The sequence below is a fragment of the Chroicocephalus ridibundus genome, chromosome 3, assembly GCF_963924245.1.
Source record: "Chroicocephalus ridibundus chromosome 3, bChrRid1.1, whole genome shotgun sequence".
NCBI lineage: Eukaryota > Metazoa > Chordata > Aves > Charadriiformes > Laridae > Chroicocephalus > Chroicocephalus ridibundus.
Genome location: NC_086286.1, coordinates 45764548 through 45787382, shown reverse-complemented (window position 1 = coordinate 45787382; position 22835 = coordinate 45764548). Strand labels below are relative to the sequence as shown.

Sequence of the window (22835 nt, the reverse complement as noted above, 5' to 3'; positions counted from 1 at the left end):
TTAACATAGATAGTAAAATATCTCTGTGTTCTTAACTGAATAAGACATACTCATGATTTTTATTGGCCAGTTGATTTATTCAGGTTCAGATTTTTGTATATTTATATAAAGCATAATTACACATTGTTATGCAGCTTTTAAAGAAGACATCCTTAGCAAACATATAGGTTAGCTAAACTCTTTTTTCTGTTCTTTGGTTTGGCACTACACGTAAAATAGGAGGTAACTGCTGATCGTGTCAATGAAAGGGGTTTGGTTTTGTTTCTTTTTTGTTTTTTTCTTCTTTTTTTTTTTCATCACAGGGGTCATCATTATCTAAGAGTAGGTACCAGCAGAGTCATCAGTCATACCTGAATTTTTGCAGCGCTTACTGTTTTGTAGTGAATTCCATGAATAAAAGTCGATTGATTAAATAGTGTTTTAAAAGTAAGGCATAAAGACAACAATATGTATAGCATATATAATGTCTTGTGAGGTTCAACTCCCTGTTTGTTATTCCATTGTAGCATGGTATACAGGCTACAGTGAGACAAACAAAGAGGTTTTAGACTGGTTTGAATTTGCCCTTTGGTGTTGCTGTTATTTGGTACGAGTGGGGTGAAGGAATGTATTATCACAATGCTGCATGTCAGTGTATTCATTTACTTTGCATCTTTAAATTGTAAGCAACTGAATGCTGTGGGCTTGTTGCCAGCCACTGGAAATGGCAGCCCAAGAGCACAGTAATTGCAGAAGGGTCTCATTAGCATTTTCGGTAGAAAAATTCAAGGCTTCTGGGCCAGGATGCTGTTACTTTGGAAAAGAAATTCTGTCTTTTTTTGTGTCAAGATTTTTAAAGAAAATGGATACTTCTGTAAGCCAGAAGAACGTGTAAAACTGCTTGGCTCACACTCTGTAGCTTTGTTTGTAGTCTTTACTGCATTTTTAAATTCTCTAATGCTGCTGGAGATGTAATTTCCCAGCATTGCTATTCCACGTGTGAATTGCTTAGTTTTGCCTGACTAATCTTGTCTCACAAGCCTTTAGCTCTGTTCCAGGGTTACTTCACAAGTTCTGCAATGGCTCAGCCTGTTTCCGCACATTCTGTTTTCACCACTGCTTGGGTTTTTCTGGACTCTTTGGCTGGCTTTCATCCCACAGAACTGAAATGCCTGACTTTAAGCCATGGATATCCTAAGGTCCCTGTGTAACCACAAGCAGGAGCGTAGGTATCATCAAAGAGTTTCTCAGATTTTAGGTGGGCTGAATTACTGTCCAAAAGTGCCTTTTAGTCTCCACTGGCTGTTCAGTTGCCTTAGGCTAAATTAATATGAGTTTGTGTTTTGTTATTATGAAATTCTTTTAGCTTTTCATAAGCTGTTCCTGATCATGCTGATACTAAGAGAATGAGCCTTCCTCTGTTTTCCAGCTGGCTGTTGCCTAGTATTAGAAAGAAGCTCTTCATAGTCATCTGAAGGTTGGGTTCAGTGTGAAAAGATTTAGACAGTGATATAGTTGCGGTGAGTAAGAGGTCTCATCGAACACTTACCTGTGGTGGTCTCCACTTCTAGTCAGCTTGTAGGATTGCATCGTCACTGCTGTTTTTAGAGAAATACTGGCCTTCATCAGCATTGGTCTGGAACAGATTAAAAATTACATATTAATAATGAAATTAATAGATGAGTAGTTTTTACATTGCTATGGAAACATATTTTGAGCATCTTCTCCTCCACAGAAGTTGTTGTAGCATCATGGGTAGAATCGTAGTGAGGTGGTTTTAGATTGTGGGACATCCTTCCCTCCTATTCCTCCCAGTTACTTTTAGTCTTTTTCCAGTTTCTTTCACTTCATTGCTAATTCTGCTATCATGGATTTTTTCCTTCTCCTAAGTGAGGTCTCAAAAGCTTTCAAGATCTACATTTCACATCCTTTCAATACTTTTCATTCCATCTTGCAGATTACTGAATGGGAGCCTTTAATTTGCTTAAATGCAGGAAGCTCTAAAGAATTATATATAAACAAAGCACATGTTCCTAGTTGTGCATTCACAGTTTTCCTTCTAAAGAACCAGATCAGGTTAAATACTTGTATTACCCTGCTGCTTTAAAACCTTTTGTCAGCCTCTTGGAGAAAGGCATTGATACCAACAGCCTTACATCTCTGGTTTTGACACAGAAATTTCTGACTGGGAACAGCATAGTCTGGGGCCTAAATATACTTTTACTCATAATGCATGTAGTTGATTTTTTTCAAGACAATACTTGTGATTAGACCCACATTTCCTATTTGATTCCTGGATCAAAACACAATTTCAGAATGTAATGACTGCCGCTGAATGGGAAATTTGACAACCCCGATGGGAGTCCCAGGGAAGGGACTTTGAGAAGGTTCCGTCACTGGTGGGTGCACTTTAAGTCAGTCACAACAATAAATTCAGTAAACATTGATTTCCCAGTTGACTTTGGCAATAAAGTGTTAACTTAGGCTTTGTTTCAGAGGCTTGCTCCATTTTAATGAAGTGTAAGTAGTCAGTGCTTTAAAGGGCATTGTTTCACTCTGTCCTGATGTGTACATGTGAAATAGCCACTAAAAGTCCTGTTTGAAACTTTTAACTTTATCTTGCAGTATTTGCCTTGGGATGTGTTTGTGAAGAAAAACAGGGAGCGTGTTGCTTCTTTTACTGTACAGCTGCTCTCACATGTTAAAAATTTTCTGTGCCATGAAAATAGTTGTGCAGTACTTTTTTTAGAAACCCATTCAGAGCAATACTGAGTGGTCCTAAGTTCCATCTAGACAGTTTGGGCTGGTGTTTCCTATAGTTGGGTCTGGGGCACAGGTGAAAGAGTAGGCTAAGCAGATGGCTGCAATTAGGTCATAATTTAACATTATTGTAAATTATATGGATTGCATTTTTGAAGGATTTACAACCCACGTCTTATAGCTTATTGTTTAACTTGATTTTTAAAAAATTGTTTTTTAAATCCATCAAAACTGTAATTCCTTACAATCTAGTCTTTGTAATGTCATTTTCACTACAGCATGTGCCACAAATTCCGTTCTGCTGTTATGAATTCATCATGGAATGAGGCAGGAAAAGCCATTACGTAGTTTTTAAAAACTCACCGTGTTATCTTGTATGATTTTCTAGAAGAGCGTGCTTCAATTCCTGTTTACTTGTGACACATTCAGTATTTTTAAATTGCTTTCATGGGTTACTAGAACTAGCATGTGACTAGCCACCTGCTAAATGCAGTGGTTTTCATGCTTTCTCAAGCATTATATTTCTGAAAAATGACAATGTTATGAAAGCTTTGTCTGTACACGCACAAAACGCTGAAATAACTATCCTGTTTAGTTACGTGCTTTCACATCCTTGTCTTTCTCTGGTACTTCCCTGAAGCTCATAGTTTTTTCGCTTTTCATACATTTGGAGATTGTGTTGACCTGTGAAGAAAAAGTCAGCAAAGAAACGTTGGCATTTGCTTGCAGTAGAGTACTCATTGGTCTAAGAATTGTTTTCTGTAGTAGAAATAAGTCTGTTCTTGTGAAAAGAATGGAAAGGTAATGGTTATTTTACTCAAAATCTCCTTGGATGCCACAGGATATTCACTAGTCTCTAAAAATTCTCATTGTAAGTGAGATTCCCAGAAGCACTAATGTCTCCAAAACACTTCTTCAATGTTACCATGATTAATTTCCTGCAGTTTCCCACGTATGGCCACCGGTGTAGCAAAGCAGCCATAGGCACAGTGGTGCAAGTGCTACTGTGTGAATTAATGCCGATGAAATACCTGTTTTTACCTGTCAGATGATTGCATGTCTTCACATCTGGCAGTTGTGTGAATACAAAATTATACAGATATGAAGGGTTTGCTGGGTTATGTGTAGCATATCTTACTGCAGGATTAGTATTTGCAGTAAAATATATACATTTTTGGTCAATCTAATTATAAATATTTCTTGTTACGCAGCTTCCATCATTTGCACGTTTTACTAGATAGCTTGTAGGTTGTAATTTTTAAGTTCTTTTTGGCATTCTAATCCTATTTCTATGAAGAAAAAAAGGAAAATAAATATTTCCCAATTTTAACTGGTTTTCCTTCTTTATTTTTGTTTCAAGTTAACACTCTTTACATCAAATTAAGCAGCTCTGATCTTAGTAGTCTATTCCCATTGCTGGTCTAACAATGCATTGAACTTGAAAGCTGTTTATATATTTTGAATGCTAATTTCTTCAGCTCTAATTGCTGCTGTTGTATTCTGAATTGCCTTTGCTTCAGCAATGGCTTTTGGGTAATGAGATGACTCCGAAGTAGTCTTGTATTCCAGATGCAGAAATATTAGACTACAGATGGGCAGGTTATATGAACTTTTCACAAGCAGTGTGAATTTGCCCTATATTCTTTCAACCTCAATGTTTTTACTGTAATGTTTACCAGTTCTGAAGGCTGTTCAAGTCTTATTCTAAATCCCAAATTCTTGGAGGATAAAATAAGAATAGTTTTGCGTTCATATAATTGATACTCCTGAATGGCATAGTTTGTAGAACTTCAATGGATAAATTCTAATTTGAACACAAACGTGTATTTCTCCAGCCTGGTTTTCTTCAGGGAACATATTGTCCAACTTAGAAATTACTCTGAAGATTGGAAATCAAAAACATAAAGCAAATAAGATTCATAATAAATAATGTGGTTGTTAGAAACTTCTTTGCATTATAATGCCACTCGTGTATTTGTGCAAAAATCTGTGGGTGTAATGGATTGAATTACTCAGGATTGTGGCTTCCAAGAAGTCTTACTTGTAGTGACTTCTGAAATATTATTATTTGAATATTACTAGAAACTTGGTAAAACTTCAGTGGCACATCTCATCTTGGAATGTTGTGTCTTTGCCATAGAAGTCCAATTGTTAACTTTAAAATTTATTTTATTTTATTTTTTTAACATGTGGAAAAATTACAGTTCTGTGCAAATCCTATGTAGGAATGGATTATTTTGAAAATCAATGACTTTCAGTGGGCAGTCATGGCCCAACAGATACTTACTATGCAGTTTCTGACATAAAGATAAAAGCTGAGTGTTTAGTTATGAAACGAGCCTTTAAAAATTGGAAATGAACTTATAGGTATGTACATTTCCTGGGAGGCAGACTCCAAAATGGTAGGCAGTTTCATAGTACCAGGTTTCTCTTCCAGGCTCTCCTGTATTTTTCTGTGTTTCATGTTTTAACTTTCTCTCCATGTGGATGGCTTGATTATAATTACCTCTCATAAACCTTTAAGTGGAAAATGCTTGAAATGTGTTTTGCAACTTTTTGTTTTCTGTCTAAAACAGAAATGGCAAACTTGCTTGCATTTTTTTTTAATGGGCAAAATAATTTTGGTTAAAAAGAATTGCTTAAATTGTCCTGTGAAAAATTATCCAAAAAAACACTGTCCCATTTTTCACAAAAATGATTGAATTTTTTTTTTATTTTTTTCTCCTGTTTGGCTTCAAGTGGGCATTTAATAAAATTGGTGCTCGACAGACAAATCAATATGGCTGAAACAAGGGCAAGCTAACATAGCTGGGATTCTGTTGATCACACTGTTCCTCTCATCTTTTGTACAACAGGCAACCAAATCTATATGTTAGATACCAAGTTTATGGCTAGTGAGACATAATAATTTTTACAAAAATATCATTGAAATGTCAAACTTTTGTCCATATTAGTGACTTTATTGGTTGCGTAGCTATGCCTGCAGTTGGTAAAGCTTCCAGGCAAATCTGAAATGTTGGTAAGGCACTGAATTCACAGCAGTTATTCCCCAGTGTGATGAACAGCAGATATTCAGCATTCATCTTTGGCACAATGGGCCTGACATTATCAAATGTCTCATTCTTTCATTGTGCTTTTGGAAAAAGTGGTAGCTCAAAGCTAAATCTTCATGTCTTACTGGCAAGACTGTGTCTGTGACAAAGACCATGACTTTTATTCTTTCTTAATAAAAATTCGTGTCATTCAGGCTTTCAGAGAGATTATTGAACGTGCCTCCCTGCATTTTGACTGCTATGCAGTTTGTTCAAAGTCAAAATATACCTTGTGTCTACCAAGATGCTCTCTTCTCAATAAAGATAAAAGCCAGAAATTCCTGGCAGTTTCTTAAAAGTGCTAAAATTATTATTTTTTGAAGTGCTTGCTTTTTTCGCCACCTATTCATCTTTTCTTTTTTTTTTTTCTTTCCCTGACCAAGTAACTCAAAGATCAACAAATATTATGCTAATGGATAAGAGATAAGGAAGGACAACCAGTAAATGAGGAGGGGAAATAATTGAGAGTTGCCACCATAGCCATTCAGTTAAATTGATCTTCAGCACTAAAATGAAGCTGCCAGAGAGATAACATAGTATGATTGTTTCCAATTTATTCTGTAATGAATCTGATGTTCCAGTCAAACAGAAGGTCAGTTTACTGTGATAAAAGAAAGGCTATAAATGCTGTATATAAGGAATTAAATTAGGAGTCCTATATGAAATAATAATGCTGCTTACAGAGTTGTCACACTTATAGACTCAAAAATATGTATTTATTGATACTGCGTGAAGGCTGTGATGTGCACAATGTTATGTGAGATGTTCTGTCAGAGGAATATGGACTTACGCTCTTGACAGTGTCTTGCCTGACAGTCTCTGCTCCTGACCAACGGCAGTCAGCCACATTTCGGTCTTAAGGAATTAATAAATCTTCAGCAGAAGTTGGAAGGTTGCTCATGGTTTAACAAGATTTATTTATTCTTTCATCAGTGGTTAAACTGATTAAACTGTAATGGAACTGTAACGAAAATACTGTGAAAAAAATGGTTGCAGTTTCTTGGGATAAAAGTGAATTTTATTGCTTTAATTTTCTTTCACTCAAGATTTATGCTGCATTTCTGAAGAGGAACATTTACTCGGGCATGATTTTCGAATTTTCAGAACCCCCATGTCCTGATGAGTTAGCTTGGATGTCGTTGGGCACTTTCCTGGCCTAGCAGATAACGAACTCTGTCTGATAGTGTTTAAACACTGTGGGGGCAAGCAGTCTGGAGGCTGATGATCTTCAATGTGGTTGACATATCATTAATACTTCCTGGTAAAACAGGAACAATACTCCAGAAGCTCCCTCTGAATACCTTCTGTATACAAAAGTCTATAATTTGGAAGGAAAATGGGTGAATATGGAGAGATGTAACAACACGTAAGGGTTTAGAGGATGCCGTGACACACGTCAAAACTGCTCTTCTCTAGAGACCACCTGCTTTCAGCCCAAAGAAGGGGGATTCAAGCTTCTGAAATATATTTTCATAGAATCATAGGATGTGTTGGGTTGGAAGGGACCTTTAAAGGCCACCTAGTTCAACCCCCCTGCAGTAAGCAGGGACATCTTCAACTAGATCAGGTTGCTCAGAGCCTCATCCAGCCTGGCCTTGAATGTCTCCAGGGGTGGGCCCTCCACCACCTCTCTGGGCAACCTGTTCCAGTGTCTCACCACCCTCATTGTGAAGAACTTCTTCCTAATGTCTAATCTAAACCTGCCCTGCTCTAGCTTAAAACCATTGCCCCTCGTCCTATCGCTACATGCCCTTGCAAACAACCCCTCCCCAGCTTTCTTGTAGGCCCCCAAATTCATACCAAATTGGTGACAGTACAAAGTACACCATTTTTCCTCATCAGTGAATCGAGCACTTCTAATAGAAAAAGTCAGTAGCTTCTAGATTCCCCTGTCCAAATTCTACCTTAGATCTGTCCCAAGGACTTAAAAGGTCAATGTATTAAGAGCCAATCAAAACTAAAGAGAACACATTAATAAAACTGCCTTCTTGAACTAATCCCTGAATAGGGTTTTATCAAGAAATGGCCTTCTCTGTCACAAGGCAAATACAGATTGTCCAGAAATTTATGAGATTTTTTTTCTTTTTCTCAAAAGGCCCAATGTTTATTACAACATACCAGTATATCATTTCTCTTTATCTTTCAGTCTGCACAAGGTGGCGGCCATCGAACACTGCTCTATGGGCATGCAATCCTGCTGCGCCATTCCTACAGCGGCATGGTATGTAACAGGAGTTGATAGCAGCAATGATTTCTTTTTTGTATGAAAGTTGTGTTTCAAAGTGCCCAGACTATTGCCATTTACTGATATCTGGAGAATTATTCACATGAAAGAGACATTTTACCTGCGGTTAATGGAAACCTTTTTGAAGGGTAGATGCTTGGAAATACAAAGCCAAGCTGGTTATGGCTGGGTAAGTGCTAAAACTAAGTCTGGCTCCATAGTTATGAGTTCTCTGTGTGTCAGTCTATTCTGAGTTGGTGATTTCTCATTTCTTTTCCCTTGGAAATTGCATAAGCTGTGACTGAATCCACAGCTGGCATCTGGCTGGCAACCTAAACGTATGCTGTAGACTGGGTGGAAAAGGAAATTCCTTCTTGCACATAGTTTGGACAGAAGCCTTACTCTTCAATTCCTTGATGTATTATACGCGTTCCAAACTCCTTAACTACAAGTGAAGCTGAACTTCAATGCAACCAGCTCCTTTATTTCCACTCTTACTACTCCCGTCTCAGTGGAAAGATAGCCTGGATAGTCTGAGAGGATATTTTAGAACATATATCTTTGTCAAGTCCTCTTGAATGCCATTCAGTTCACCTGGTATATATGTTCTTGATAGTGACTAGTGAGGATAATTTAAGAATAGTTAATCCTGTGTTGGTAGGTTGATGAGTTTTTCTATTTCAGTGGATTATCAGACATGAACAGAACTAGTAATGCATGCTTTTTTCTTTTGATAGTATCTGTGCTGCCTCTCCACATCTCGATCTTCAATGGATAAGCTGGCATTTGATGTAGGATTGCAAGAGGATACAACAGGTAAACACTAGTTTGAAAGACTATGTAATGAAGAATACTTGTAGTCTAAAAATCAGAATGGAGACCTATAAATACATATAAATCACATAAAAATTAAGAATATTTTAAGGATTAATATTTCTATTTTTTACACGTTCAGTATCTTATCTTTACATTTTCTAATAGATTATGAGATATAAACACGTCTATTGATATTTAAATATAAATTTATAATACTGAATATAAGTAAAGGAATATTCCCTGGTTGTTATTCCTTTAGAAGCCTTCTGCTGAAAGGTTTTTTTTAAACTTGTATTATTTTAAATAAAGATTCTATTAAAGTTTTTAGAACTGCTGGTGACTTGGGTTTATTTGTATTTTAAACATTGATATAGCTTCTTACAATACCATCACTTTGGTGTAATTTTTTAATTAGAAATATGAAGTTTCCTTGTTTTTTAAAGACTTGCTGTAGCTAGGAGTAATAACAGCAACAATTGAACAGTCCCAAGATCAAAGAGATTTTTTTCTGAAAAGCATGCTTTTTGTTCAAGAAGTATATCTGAAAGCAAGGTTTATTGTGGGAACAAAATTTGTGACTTTAATACTTGGTGCATTAGAAACACGATCAGGCATTAGAAGTGTAAGAACATAATTGAATTTGGATTTATGAGATCTTTCAAATATTATTTTAAGCAATATTGTAGATGCTTATTTTTATTGCCCTTAGTGATGGGTTGCTCTACTTCTTTGTTGTAATTCTCAGAGGAATATTCTTCAATGTCTTTCCCAGAACCTGGAACAAAAGTGATGAGGAAGCTCTTTGGCAAAAGCAATCTGGACGAGGTTGCCTAGAGAACACAGAGAGCCACTTCCTCACTCAATTCTGGAATCAGTGTTCCAGAGGCCTTGCTGTCTTCTGCATGTGTATATTATTTCCAGCTGAGTTTCTGACAAGGAGGTGCAGGAATGGTATTAGTTATTGGAAACACTTGGACACTTGGTTTACCCAACTGAAAACCGGGTCAGAATTTTAGGATTGAGATAAATGTGAAAGTAATGGCAATAACGTTGGGCATTTTCTTTCTAATTTCTTTCTCTGCTGTTACTCAATAATGATATAGGTGAGGCATGCTGGTGGACTATCCATCCTGCTTCCAAGCAACGATCAGAAGGAGAAAAAGTGCGTGTTGGAGATGATCTTATTTTAGTCAGTGTCTCTTCAGAAAGATATTTGGTAAGTTTTGTAAAAATATCTGTACAGTGCTTCCTCGACAGAAAAAACAGTTAATAAAAGTGTTATACTAAAGTCTGGTTTACATTTTCATCTCCACAAATGTATACCTTAAGGTGTTTAAACTGGTATTTGATACCATTTTGCAAACAAAGACACTGAAGCTCTGGAAGTTGTGACGTTGATATGTGACCAATCTAATTTGTGTTCATTTTAATAATGGAATAGAAGTTGAAAAATTTAGTAGTGAGGAAAAAAAGAAAATACAGAAAAAAGAAATCTGTCCAAATTGCATAATTGAGTTGCTTAGAGTTCCTGTGAGTGTTCAGAGGGTAACAGCACTATCATATATGAATTAAAATTTTGTACCAAAATTTTGGAATGTTTCACTTAAGTACATAGCATTTTGTGGGCTTTAAAAGGTCCAGATTTTCTTAAGGATTATGTACAGTGTAATACATACAGCTACTGACGTGTTATAATTAAATATAATTAAAATACTTAATATAATTTAAGTATTTTAAAACTTTCTGTGGTAGTTGCTTTCTATCACTGGTTTAAAAAACTTTCTTCCTCATTGAAGTATTTCCCGTTTGTTCTGTAATGAAATTCTTCAACACTTCAAGATTAATTTTTTTTTTTGTGTTCTTGGTGTTGCAAGCACCTGAACTGTTATATCTGGGGGAAAGTAAAAAGAAAAAGATGAAAATAAAAAGAAAATCAATCTGCTGGAAGTTTCTGTAAAATTAGCCCCAGTAATTTGGCAAATGTAGCTACAGCTAAAAAAAGGATCTTTAAAGAGGAAGTGTTTTTAGTTTTGTCAACAGGACTGTCTCAGATCTGCATATAACATTAAAGTTTATTCTGTATTATTCACTTCTGGTTTTATGCTATGAAACATTATTTCTGAAAGTTTGTGGGTTTTTTACAGTATTTAGAAAAAGAAGTGAAAAGTTTAATAAGACGTTAAAATAAAGTGTTTTTTTTTCTTTTTGATAAAATGGAAAATGTTCTCCCTTCTTTTGGAAACACATAGAAAGATGAGAATATAATTATTAGAATATAATTGTAACTTCTAATTAGAAGCTCACTAACTCATTTAATGAGTTATTTTTTGTAAGTAGGTATTCTGACAACTTTCCGATCATCTTTTACATTTTAAAATTATTTTTAATAACTACTTTAGTGAGAATTGTAATTGGACTTACTGGAAAAGCAACTTTTTGTGGACAAAATTAATGAGAAATTAAATTTATGAAAAGGTTTTATTTAGAGACATTACATTTTTTGAAATGTATCAAATAGCTGAACTAGGTTGCTGACATTGAATTTTGCTGCGTATTGTGTCTCTGTGTAGGTATATGCCTGAATTCTTACTTTCTGCCCTATAATTAGTAAATCATCTCAGCCTTTTATACTGTTTGTGCCGTAACTGTTGATTCTTAAGGCTCTCGTATGTACTTTTATACAGCAAGAGACGATGCTGAACGCAGACTGATGTTCCTCAACATGTGATGTTAATGTGTATACTGTGTCTTCCATGAAAAATATCAATATACTTAAAAGAAGTTATATTTTCAGTGTAGAGAGAAATGACACAGATCTATGTTCTTGATATTTTGATCTCTGTATTATAGTCTTAAAATGGTTTACAGCTAGATTTTAATGAATAGTTATTAAGCCTATTTCAGTTATTCAGCTCTGGTTTGATAGTAGAGAAGGAACAAGAACTCAGCAAATTGATTTTGCTCTTACATGCACTCACGCTCAAATTTTTATGAACAGATGTTTTTCCAGACTAAATTAAGAGCTGGTGAACTAAGTAGCTTCACAATTAAAAATATTTGTATTTTTGCTACCTACTCAGTAATTATATTAGCACTGTAAATAAAGCAATGACACTTTTATGAAAATTAAAGCAGTTGATAAAGACTGAATTAGCCAGTTACCAATGAGTGAATATTTTTCATGAAAGCTGTCTCTCCATCTTTAAACTTTTAGTCATAATCTGTTAGGCTGTGTACAGGATAACTTCAGAGAATGTACCTTTGAAAATAATCACAGTATTTTCATTTTGAGTGCAGTGTCATGTTATGGCCCCTATTTTCTACAACACTTAAAGGAATGTAGCAACTGATACCTTTTACAATAGTTAGGACTGTGGAGAGCTGAAATTTTTATGAATCCACTTGGATAAGGAGACCAAATAGGCTCTACTGACTCTGCTTGAGGAACGCTTCTTCTAAGGTTGAGGAGTTCCTCAGGTACATCCCTTGACAGATAGTGATGTTCAGCAGGATGCTGAGAGTTAGGGTTATGTACATTGTGTACTTACAGTTAAAACTTTAGGAAAAGGTAAGTTTTCTATCAAAGTGTTCTCTGTCTATATGCTGTTAGGAGTAGGGTTGAAATGTCACCTTTTTATATTACAATATTGGTCTGTGTTTTCCAAGCAACTTGCTAATTATGTCCAAATTAAGATAAACAGGTTAACAATCCTGGGGCAAAGATGTGCATGTAAAAATAACAGATAAATAAGGTTCATTCACAGGCCGTGGCTCTTTCAAAATGTAGTCAGAACTTAGTTTAATTTCTGTAATACAAGGGGAGGGCAGAACTACATCAGCTTCAAAGGTTAGTCTTCAAGCTGTCTGAGTGCAGCTCAATTACTTAATTTTTTTTCCCATTGACTTCGTGACTTTATGATCTCTGTGTAGTCAGTAGATTAGTGTTTAGACCTAATTTGTTTGACAACCACTATTAAAGTATTTAGAAAATGTCAGCACTATCCTGTAGTTCCCCTTCCCTGCTTTCCATCAAATAAAGGCTTTGGGACAATTAACTTTATTTTCTTGCCCTGAAGACTCATCTTTTTAATTGCAGTGAAAAGTGCTAAACTGATAGGAAGATGAGTGTTAAAATAGTAAGCTAAAGGTCCAGAGATGTGGATTTTGGCTCTTTGTTGCCTCACAGCAACGTCATTCAGTTGCTCTGACACTCACTATCCCTACCTATACAATGGGATTTTGGATGTGTATTTTTCTGTGTAGCATTTCTGAGGAAAAGCGCTTACATATGCGCTTGAGGCGTTGCATAATGCGCAAACTGCGCTGTTGCCAGGATCCTGCTGGACTGGGCTCTGCTGAACCCTCTTAGAATAGCGTGAAAAGGCGTTTGGCTGTAAATATTGCCACCATTCACATTCAAGCCAGAGATGTTTCCTTTCTTGAGGCAGTGCAGGACGATGAACAGATGTAATATTTCCAGCATGTTTCCCCATCTTGTACACATTAGCAGGTATCCAGGTATACTGAGGTTTGCCTTTCCCTGTTGTTAATTACATACCATGATTGCTTTTAAAATTGACAATTTTCAATAGTTTAGAAATTCAGTTAATTGTAATTCCTTTCAAATTCATGAAGCCTGTGGTAACTTAGTCTTTTCAACGTAATTCAAGAAAAATTCCTTAGATGTGAAGTTGAAATACAAAATACATAATGGAGGTAACAGTGAAAATTAGTATCAATCAGGTCAGTGTTATTCAAGCTAAGAAATCAGGACAGAGGAAAAAAAATCCCAACTTTACGGTGCAGAGATTTCGGTATACTGCAACAGTTTCTGCACTGGGATATATATGTGGTTGCTGTCCTGACTGTAATGCTGGTCTGCAGCTGCATTATGCAAATCTGTGAACAAGCCTTGAGGTTTTCCTCTTTGACTTAAATGACCTTTACTGGAAACTAATATGAAAATAATTGGAAACTTTCCTTTGAAATGTAAGCTTTTCCTTGAAGATTTCTATCGTGCTGCTGACAGAGTTTCCTTTCAAAAATAATATCGTCCAAATAAGATCAAATTATTTGAAAGGTGGAGTTGATACCTGTCATTTGTCCTGAACAGGAAGACAGGTTCCTGAGTATTGGAAGGGCACTCCCTCTGCATCTTCTTGCATCAAATACGTTGTCTGTTTTCAGCTCTTAGTTTAAACTATCTTACTTAGTATCAAATACTTGTAACAGCTTCTAAATATGTATAGCATTTATTGGTGCAAGAGTTCCAGGCAACACAGGAGTGTGAGGTTTTTGGTTTTTCTGGGGTTTTTTTGTTTGTTTTGTTTGTGTTTTTTTTTGTTTTGTTTTGTTTGGTTTTTTTTGGATTTTTTTGGGGGGGTTGTTAAACTTTAAAATTTTATTCTCTTCTCCCTTTCATTTTTTTTTTTTTCCTAAGAGTATGAAACTCAGTTAGTTGGACTTTGTATTCTTCTGTGTAAGTTCAAAATTCCATCATTTTTTGTTGAAAAATAGTAAAAAAGGTTTTTCTTAAAAATGATTTGAATCTGCATAAACAAACCCGAAATTAGTGGAACAAGGTAGTGTTGAGCTGCTCTGTTACACTTGTTACACTCATAATGCGGTTCCCACAGAGTCTTTATGCAATTTGAAATATTATTGTGGAGGCTGGTAGATCTTCCCGATAATTAAGGTTGTCAAGCCGCTCTGCCTTCTAAAATCCTGTTTCCAAGGGCTTATAATCAAGTGCTTGTAATGTAAAACATTACTTATTAGAAATAGTAGCATCTATTTCTGGTTTGTTTGGTTTATTTATCTGAGGTAATATTTTTTTTTTAGTTCATCCAGAAGAGGTCAGATGTCACTGAGCTTGAAGATAGGGGAGGAAAAAATAATTTCACATCACTGAGAAAATTCATATAATTTTCTTGAAAATGTGGAGCCTCCCATGCTTTATAAAAAACACAGAAAATTAGAAAGGGTGTTTCTGATATCACAGGTGTACTTTTTGCTAACTTTAAAAAACAAAACAAAAACAGAAAAAGGAAAAAACATAACAAGCCTCTCCTTGCTTAAACTTAGTAAAGAAACATTCTCCTGAAATACTGTCGGTTCATCGTGCCCAGGGAAGGTTTTTTAAATTTTCTTTTAGTAGCTAAAAGTCTTATGACTTTGTCTATTTTGCAGAAGCTAGATTTCGTGCATCTCTTGTATGTTAATGAACTGATTAAACTCCCTCTACAGTGAATAATTAAATTCACCCAACTCTGGTGGAACCAGATATTCCTTGTAATGGGTGGCTCAAGGCAGGGATGAAGTCAGGCACTTGTACTGACAGCTGAGAACTCAATGTTTTATGTGCTGCCGGTGATCTGCTGTCATTTGAGATATGTGGAGGAGGAAGCTATGAGAAAGTGGAAGGAACAAAAGGCAGGTGATGTAGCAGGGACAGGAGTCTGGGACTGAATTGGGAAGGAGGGAAACTGAGTGGGACTTGATGACTGGCTGGAAAGATTGGCAGCTGCAGGCAGTAAGGGACTAACAAATCATCTGGGACAAGAAGCTGGTGACAAGGGGTGAGTGGGCACCTGCTGGTTAAAGTTGTGTTAGAAATCTGGGGCAGAAAACTTGTGCTGTTTTGGCAAGGAGGATTGATAGAAGAACCAGTGGAGTGGGACTGAGTATGAAGGATGACGAGAGAGGTCTATAGAGAAGTGGGCTGGCTGGGGAGAACCAAACCACTGGACAAAGATCCAGAGAGGGCAAAGTCTGAGGCTGAGAAATAAGAAAGTCTAATGCTGGCTGACATGAGAAGGAAGAAGTTGAGCAAGCTAAAAAAACAAAAGGCCATGCTGAGGCTTTGTAGATCTGAGGAGAACCTTTGGAAGCAGGAGGAGGTCCTAATTCTGGGTGATAAAGTAGGCTGTAATTGGGTTGGGAAGCTGGATTGTGTAGGTGAGAGATATGGGACTGGGATAAAGATTCATGGAGAAGAGTGGGTGAGGCCTGGAACAATTAGGCTGGATAACTGCTATCAGCAATTATCTAGGAAACCCACTAGGAATAGCCAGTGTATTAAGGTACAGCAGTCACCCATGGTATGCTGACAGCCTAGTCCTGTTGGTGATTTTGTATTAGATTAGGTGGCAGATGTCTAAAAAATGGTTTAAATTTTCCTTCTGTACCTGTGATTCATGTGGGTGTCAGCGTGTTGCCACCTACTGCAGCTGTGGGGGCTTTTTTGCCTTTTTTTTATTAAATACAGGAAAATTACATATAAATTATAGCACAAAAATAATTTTATTGAATTTTGAAAAACCACAGGCATTAGAAAATGCAAAAATTATGCACTGATATGTTTTTATGAAATCTCTTAGATATACAGTCACACTGGCTTTTTTATGGAACATTATCTGAGTGCTGATGAAAGTTCGATAGATGTGCCAGGGCTGAGTAGCAGAAAGGGTGTGGAATGAAGCAACTTTGAAGATGAAATTTCAAGCTGGGAATTGCAGGTGTGGGATAGGTGGTATGATGCTTAATTAGTTATTTTCCTGGAGAATTAGATTTTGTACTAGACTCTACTGTGGAATGTGCTGAGCAGGTCATCGTTTATACGAGGCTTGCCTCCAAGAGGTCACTAACTCTTCATCCCTTACCAGGAATATTCCGTACCCGAATTCTAAGGTTTTCCTCCTTCTGCTGGAGGCTGAGGTCCCAGAGTTGCCCTGTCTTCATACCAGCAACTGAGGTGAATGGAAGATGTGCCTTGAACTTTAAAACCGCATATAATGCGGTCTACAGGGGGAATTAAACAGATCCTTGTCACCTCAATTTGGGCATCCTAGATTAATGAAAATTTCTTAGTGTAATTTGTGTACCTCCACTCTCCATTGGAAAATGGGCTATAATGCTACTCCTTTGGGATCTTGAGAAAACGAATTCATTAATATTTGCTGTGTTTCATGAAATGCTTGTAATTGTTGGTAGCAAGAGAAAAGCCTATGAGGAAATTAATAATTCCCTTTTCAAAGCTTTGAAGAATTGACTGTATTGAATAAAGCATGAGGCTGCAGACAGAAGATTGAGGAGAAAACAAAGCACTGAGCAGCTGTTCATGAAGTTGAGCTTCTTTATCCTATATATACAATGAGGCAGCACTCGGGGAAAAAATTGTACAGGATCATGACATTGAAGACCATAATATCATGCATTCACCAGAAGCCATTCTTTTTCCATGGGCTACTTTGTTTGTTATTTCCTAATATTTGATGCTTGCTTCTGTAAAATTAATATTTTGTTAATGAAAGCTCTTGTGTCTAGTCATACTAAATGATAATCATTTAGAAGCATAGTAGGTGATGTGTTTAAGGCTGTTTGTGGTTATAGCGCAGACGGAAAGCTGATGTAAAGAGTGGGAATGCAGACTACCCCCATCTACCCTGTGCGATCCTTACACTTTCTTGCCATGTATCTGGAATTACCTCCTGTGGTGTGGACTAGTGGGTTTTAGCTACTACTTTGCCTTTGCTGATGATACGTTTATGCTGGCAATTCTCTGTTTGTATCAATGGAAAAATTCTCTTTGCTTGTGGATTTGCTGGCCAACTGTTTAAACCACTTCAGAGAAATGCAAAGAAATCAGGATTTTGTGGAGCTTTAAACCCATCTGAAATTTCCTGGGCTTTGCCTACTTTGTGTCAAAACTTAAATAATGATTTTTTATCTTTTTTTGTTCTGCAGCGTAAGTTTAGCCATATTTATAGATGTTTTCAATGAATATGAATGTATTGCCACTTTTAGATGTAAACACAAAAAACTACTGATATAAAAGCTTTATTCAGATGCAGTTATTACTTCTAGTTCTTTACAATATCTCCCTTCCTGTGACTGAATATTTTCATTTATTTTGACAGTGTCAATAGAATATGTGGTGTTACAGAATATTTTTTCACTGTCTCAGGTAATAAATTCCATAGAAATGACACCTGATAAGAAGGAAGATAACACGTGGTTATCTTTTGGTTCTAAAGACAGTGCATCTACTTTAACCTTTGTTTTTTGATGAAGCTTGCTAATTCATCATTTTCTTTGCAAAGTGTTATTCCCTTCCTAATTAAAAAAAAAAAGAAAGGGAGTATAATTTGCTTTGTTTAGGGCTATGTGGGTTTTGCGTTTGGGTGTTTTGTTTTTTTTTTTTTTTTTAGTTATAGATACAGGTATGTGCTTTTTGACTTCTTTCCTAAGATAGAGATATCTCCAGCGTGGACATGTTCCAGTTTTGCTTTGCCTGCTCTCAAACTGACTAAGTGAAAGTAGAGAAGCATATGAAGTGCTTCCCTCACTCTGATGTATGCATTCTCACTTGTGTACCTGTCGTGGGAAATAACAAGGGCTGTCTGAGTCTTCCTATTCAGAAGAGGAGTAGATTGAATTGGATCATGTCTGTAGCCTCCATCTCTGCACCAATTGGTAATAACTTCTGAAACAGCATGGCTAATGCTGTTGTGTGCGGTACTTAAGCATTCTGGGAAGTGCTCTGCCTTGTAGGCACTTCTCAAATGTACCAGAAAACAAACTTTCTTTATGATTTCTCTTTTGCTATTCTTGCTATTTGGAATGGCCTGAGATTGAAGGCAGAGAAATCATAATGTAAAGTGCAGATAGAAATAGATACCATTAGATGAGATGTCAGTATTGACACACCTTAGCCAAGAGGAACCCTGAAGCAAAAGTTTTCCTTTATTTTTTTTTTCTTTGCATACATGCACATTTTGGAGAACAGAAACTTTGATGCAGACTGACTGAAATTTAAAATACATCATCTAGTTATTTAGAGCTATTGTAAATGCATCTATGCTGCTGCAATCACTGCTGAAGGGTGCTTGTGGAAATTACCATCTGATTCTGAAGCTCTCCAGTGAGCTTGAATACGCTGTGTTCTTGAAGACCTAGGAACAGAGATGTGATTGTGTTACTTTTCTGAAGAGCAGTACAGAGTTTATCACATGATGGTAAGTTCAGTTGGGAAGCCTGTAGTATTTTGGAGGATTTGAGTCTTGGAGTTTATCCTTGAGAAGCTGTCTGTAGACTGCAGTGTTAACCTGTATTCATAAAATACCATAATTTAATTCTGAAAAGTGATTAAAAGCCTATGGCAGGTCAAATGCTGGGTTAGGAGATTATTAGTGTATTGGTAGGGAAGACAAATCTAGCTTTTTGGTTGAGCCGGTGCATATAAGATATTATTCGGGTGAGACAGAAGGCTGAAGGACCTGCCTGTAATGGAGAAGACCCATACTGGGATTAGAATAGACAGCAGGATTCCTGAACTCCACAAATTTCTGCTTTGCAAATGTTTTTGCTGCATACCTGAAACACACATGCTATGCACGTGGTCCTCACTGATGATGGCAACCCGCTGCTTCTGCCAGATGTTCTGTTATGCCAGCTAGCTAAGGTCTGTGTAGTAGGTATGGAGGCTGTTCAACATCAGGGTGAGTATCATGTCCACATCCTGGACATTGCTTTATGGAATTTGTTTCATTTTGATAGTTTTATTGCGCTGAAAGTGCAAAACCAAGCAGATAAGCTCCAAATAAGTACCATACAGGCAGCAGATTGCTTTAAAACAACATTGAGATTGGAAAGTATAGCACTGAAAATTTAGGCAATGCCAGGATTAAGACTGGCATCTCTGATCTGTTGGGATTTTTTTTCTATGCATTTGAATATTCATTGACAGTGTACTTTTTCTACATGGTCAAAGCTTCGTTTTATTGTTTGCTCTGGATGGTTCTGGGGAGTGAACACTATAGTTTATGGAATTGTAAATGTCAGGACCTCTGCCTGCAATTGTAAATTGAAGGATGCAGCAAGCAATCTAGGGAACTGAAAGAAAGAAGAGAATTGCAGAGATGCACTCTGCATTTCTCTAATGTGGTGGTCACGTGTTGTATTAGGTCATTTAAACCATACTTTTTAAAGGTATAATTCTTTGGTGACTCAGCTTGAGACATCTGGGTTATAATCAGAGCTGCAACTGGAGTCAAATGAATGGATCAAAATAACAGGTGTTCTGAAGAGAGTTGTCAGCAATGTATTTGTGTTCAGTGTCCCGTCTATAAAATGGAATGCTAATTAAGTTGCTACCATTGTGTGTGAAAATAGGTTTATTAACATGTACAAAGCACACAGTTTCAAGAAGTGCTCTGTTGCTGGCAGATCTAAATGACAGAGGAGTTATCCTCTTTCTCTTTGGCCTACCCTGAATGATGTGTTTCCCTCAAAAAGTAATACCCCTGCATCACTTTACTGGTTGAATTGCTAATTACTCATTGTCCCTAACTGGAATCTGTGTAGTGATCTCAGAGGAAAGCTAACAAAATTAAGGCCCACAAGGCAGCAATGGGACTGGAGGCGTGCTGTGATTGTAATCTCTCAGCCTCGTCTGCCATTGACTAGGTTATGTAGGTGCAGTAAGGGAAATATAAGAGTTGAAGCAGTGGTTTGTTCATTGAACGTCCTCCGTTACATGTGCTGAATGAGACTGGTGCAGTGCAAACATGACTCTCTTACTTTATATGTCAGTAGCTGTTAATGGGAGCCGTCTAAATGAGCTGATGCGCTGTTGCTTGTACTGCTGTACAGCTAGAAGGTGTGCAGGCAGGAAGACAGAAGAACTCTGCACGTGTCATTGGGAATCTACTCTCTTCTGACCTCCAATGCCGTTTTGGTCTTTCACATGGTTAATAATTTTATCCAGAAGGTGTTAAATGTTGGACATAACATACAGAATCAGAGACCAGTGCTACTGTATAAGCAGTTACTGTCTAGTAGTTTAAAATAGAGTGTCTAAATATTACTGCACTAGAGAAATTATTACCTGGTAGTATAAACAGTATACTTCAAAGCAGCTGCTTATTTATAGAACGCCTGGTTTCGTAATCTTACATAAGATTATGTTGTTTAGCACTAACAGTGTATCAGTGGAACTGACTGACAGTGAGGGACAAAGGATTTTGCATGGATGCAATATATAATGTGCCTTGAGATTAGAATTTCTGAGACAATAATGTCGCTGAACTAGTTGTAACACACGCACACTCATGAAGAATTCTGAGATGAGAAAGCATCTGTGGCACTCACTGTAAAGACCTGCAACATTGGCAGAAGGTAAGGAGTGACACAGTGAAAGAAGAGCATCCATTGAATGCTTAGGCAGGAAGTGAGCCTTTCAGGGAAAGATCGTTTCAGATTTGCTTGGGTCATGAAAACTTGGTTCAAGAATATATTTTGGGAACTCTCGTAAGCGTCTTACAAAATTGATTACTTGATTTCTTTGATTTGATGTCAGTTTTAGGAAGCCAGTGGCTCACAAGAAATAACGAAGTGGTGAGTTGCACTTGAAATACACATTAATGTCACATCCCAATATTCAACCTTTGTGGAAAATCCCATTGCATATAGAAGGAAGAACACCATGTAAGACCCCTGCAGCATTTAATAATCAGTTCTTCAGAGTGTTTGCTATGGTCTAAGACTCCAAACAGCTGACCGTTCTGTGCCATTGACGTATGTCTCTTTGAGGCACATATGCTGTTATTGTTCTAACTTTATTTCTAATGTCCCTTGAAGAGTACCCAGTTCTGACTTTGTGTTTACTTATACAGTCAGTAGGAACAATTTATGCATGAAAAACCAAGAGAATGTTTGATACTATTATTGTATACTGTAATGAGATTTCTAATTAACCCCAAATAAAAGCGCCTCTCTTTCCTCGTTTTAGCATCTGTCTTATGGCAATGGTAGCTTACACGTCGATGCAGCCTTCCAGCAAACGCTCTGGAGTGTAGCACCAATCAGTTCAGGAAGTGAAGTGGCCCAAGGTAAGATTGACTCAACTTTAATTATTGAAAGACTGATTGTAAATGAAATACCTGAAAAATCAAATTATTCTGCCAAGTGTGGGAGTGGGTTTCTCTTATGTAAACATTCATTCCAGTAAATAAACACACAAATGTTCTGAAAACAGAGGGGAAGTTATACTGAAAGTGACGCTGAGAGTTTTCTATGTAATTTTTTTTTCTAAATACTGAACAGCTCGTTCAAATCTCATTTTGCTAAAGATATTACATTCATAGATTTTTTTTAAAAAGGCTTTTGGTCCAGGTTCAAAATACTGTCTCAGATTATTCTGATATATGCAGTCATGGATACATGTTCCTGAGACTGAGTAAAAAATGGGCAAGAGGACTGGAAGCAGGATGTGAAATCCTAGGAGTTAAGACTGGGAATGGTTGTGTGGGAAGCGTATGGTTGGGAAGAAAAACAAAAGGAGGGGAAAGGCAGAAAGAGACAGGCTATAACAATTTTCAAATGTATTTATTTTATTTAGGAATTAGGAAGGGGTTTTTTAATGCAACCTCTGACACGAAAGGACTGAATTTATGCCATACTGGTTCCACAGAGAAGAAAAAAACAGTCGTCTTTTCTGAAAAGTCTGTCATGATGTAAAGCTTAATGATTTCTAGTTTCCTACGGAGTAATTGTTTTGAGTAGGTATTGTAAAAGAACCTTAAGAAGGTTAAAGCTACATGTCCTTTCTTTCTTACTCCCTTCTTTTTATCTGGCATATTTTAAAACATGGTTGTGGAATGCTCTTGCAGCTTTGCTAATTTGGATTTCAGGGACAGCATTGCCAACACTTCCTTTCTGTATATGCACTGTGATTTTTAGACTATGAAAATCATTCTGCATATTCAGATTCTCTGACATGGTTTCTAGAGCAATCTGTTATTAAAAAGAATGCTCATGTGTTGCTTAGCGGTGTCCTAAGCTTTACAGAGAAAACCTTTCTGTTGATGGAAGGAGAAAGCCCTCTCCTCTCTGCGATGTCCTGACTCTTCAAATATTGTGATGCTACATGCATGCTCTGTGCCTTAGTTTGTGAACGTGCATAG

General features: G+C 36.9%; 1 protein-coding gene across 7 annotated transcripts in view; it reads left to right on the top strand.

Moving 5' to 3' along the window:
- RYR2 (ryanodine receptor 2) overlaps window positions 1–22835 on the top strand; it is a 424514-nt gene that overhangs the window by 164486 nt on the left and 237193 nt on the right. For all 7 annotated transcript variants that reach the window (XM_063328961.1, XM_063328960.1, XM_063328958.1 and 4 more), the window contains 4 exons: window positions 7978–8052; window positions 8793–8871; window positions 9975–10087; window positions 21662–21761. In XM_063328961.1, the coding sequence (XP_063185031.1) occupies window positions 7978–8052; window positions 8793–8871; window positions 9975–10087; window positions 21662–21761 (367 nt within the window). The remainder of the gene's footprint in view (window positions 1–7977; window positions 8053–8792; window positions 8872–9974; window positions 10088–21661; window positions 21762–22835) is intronic.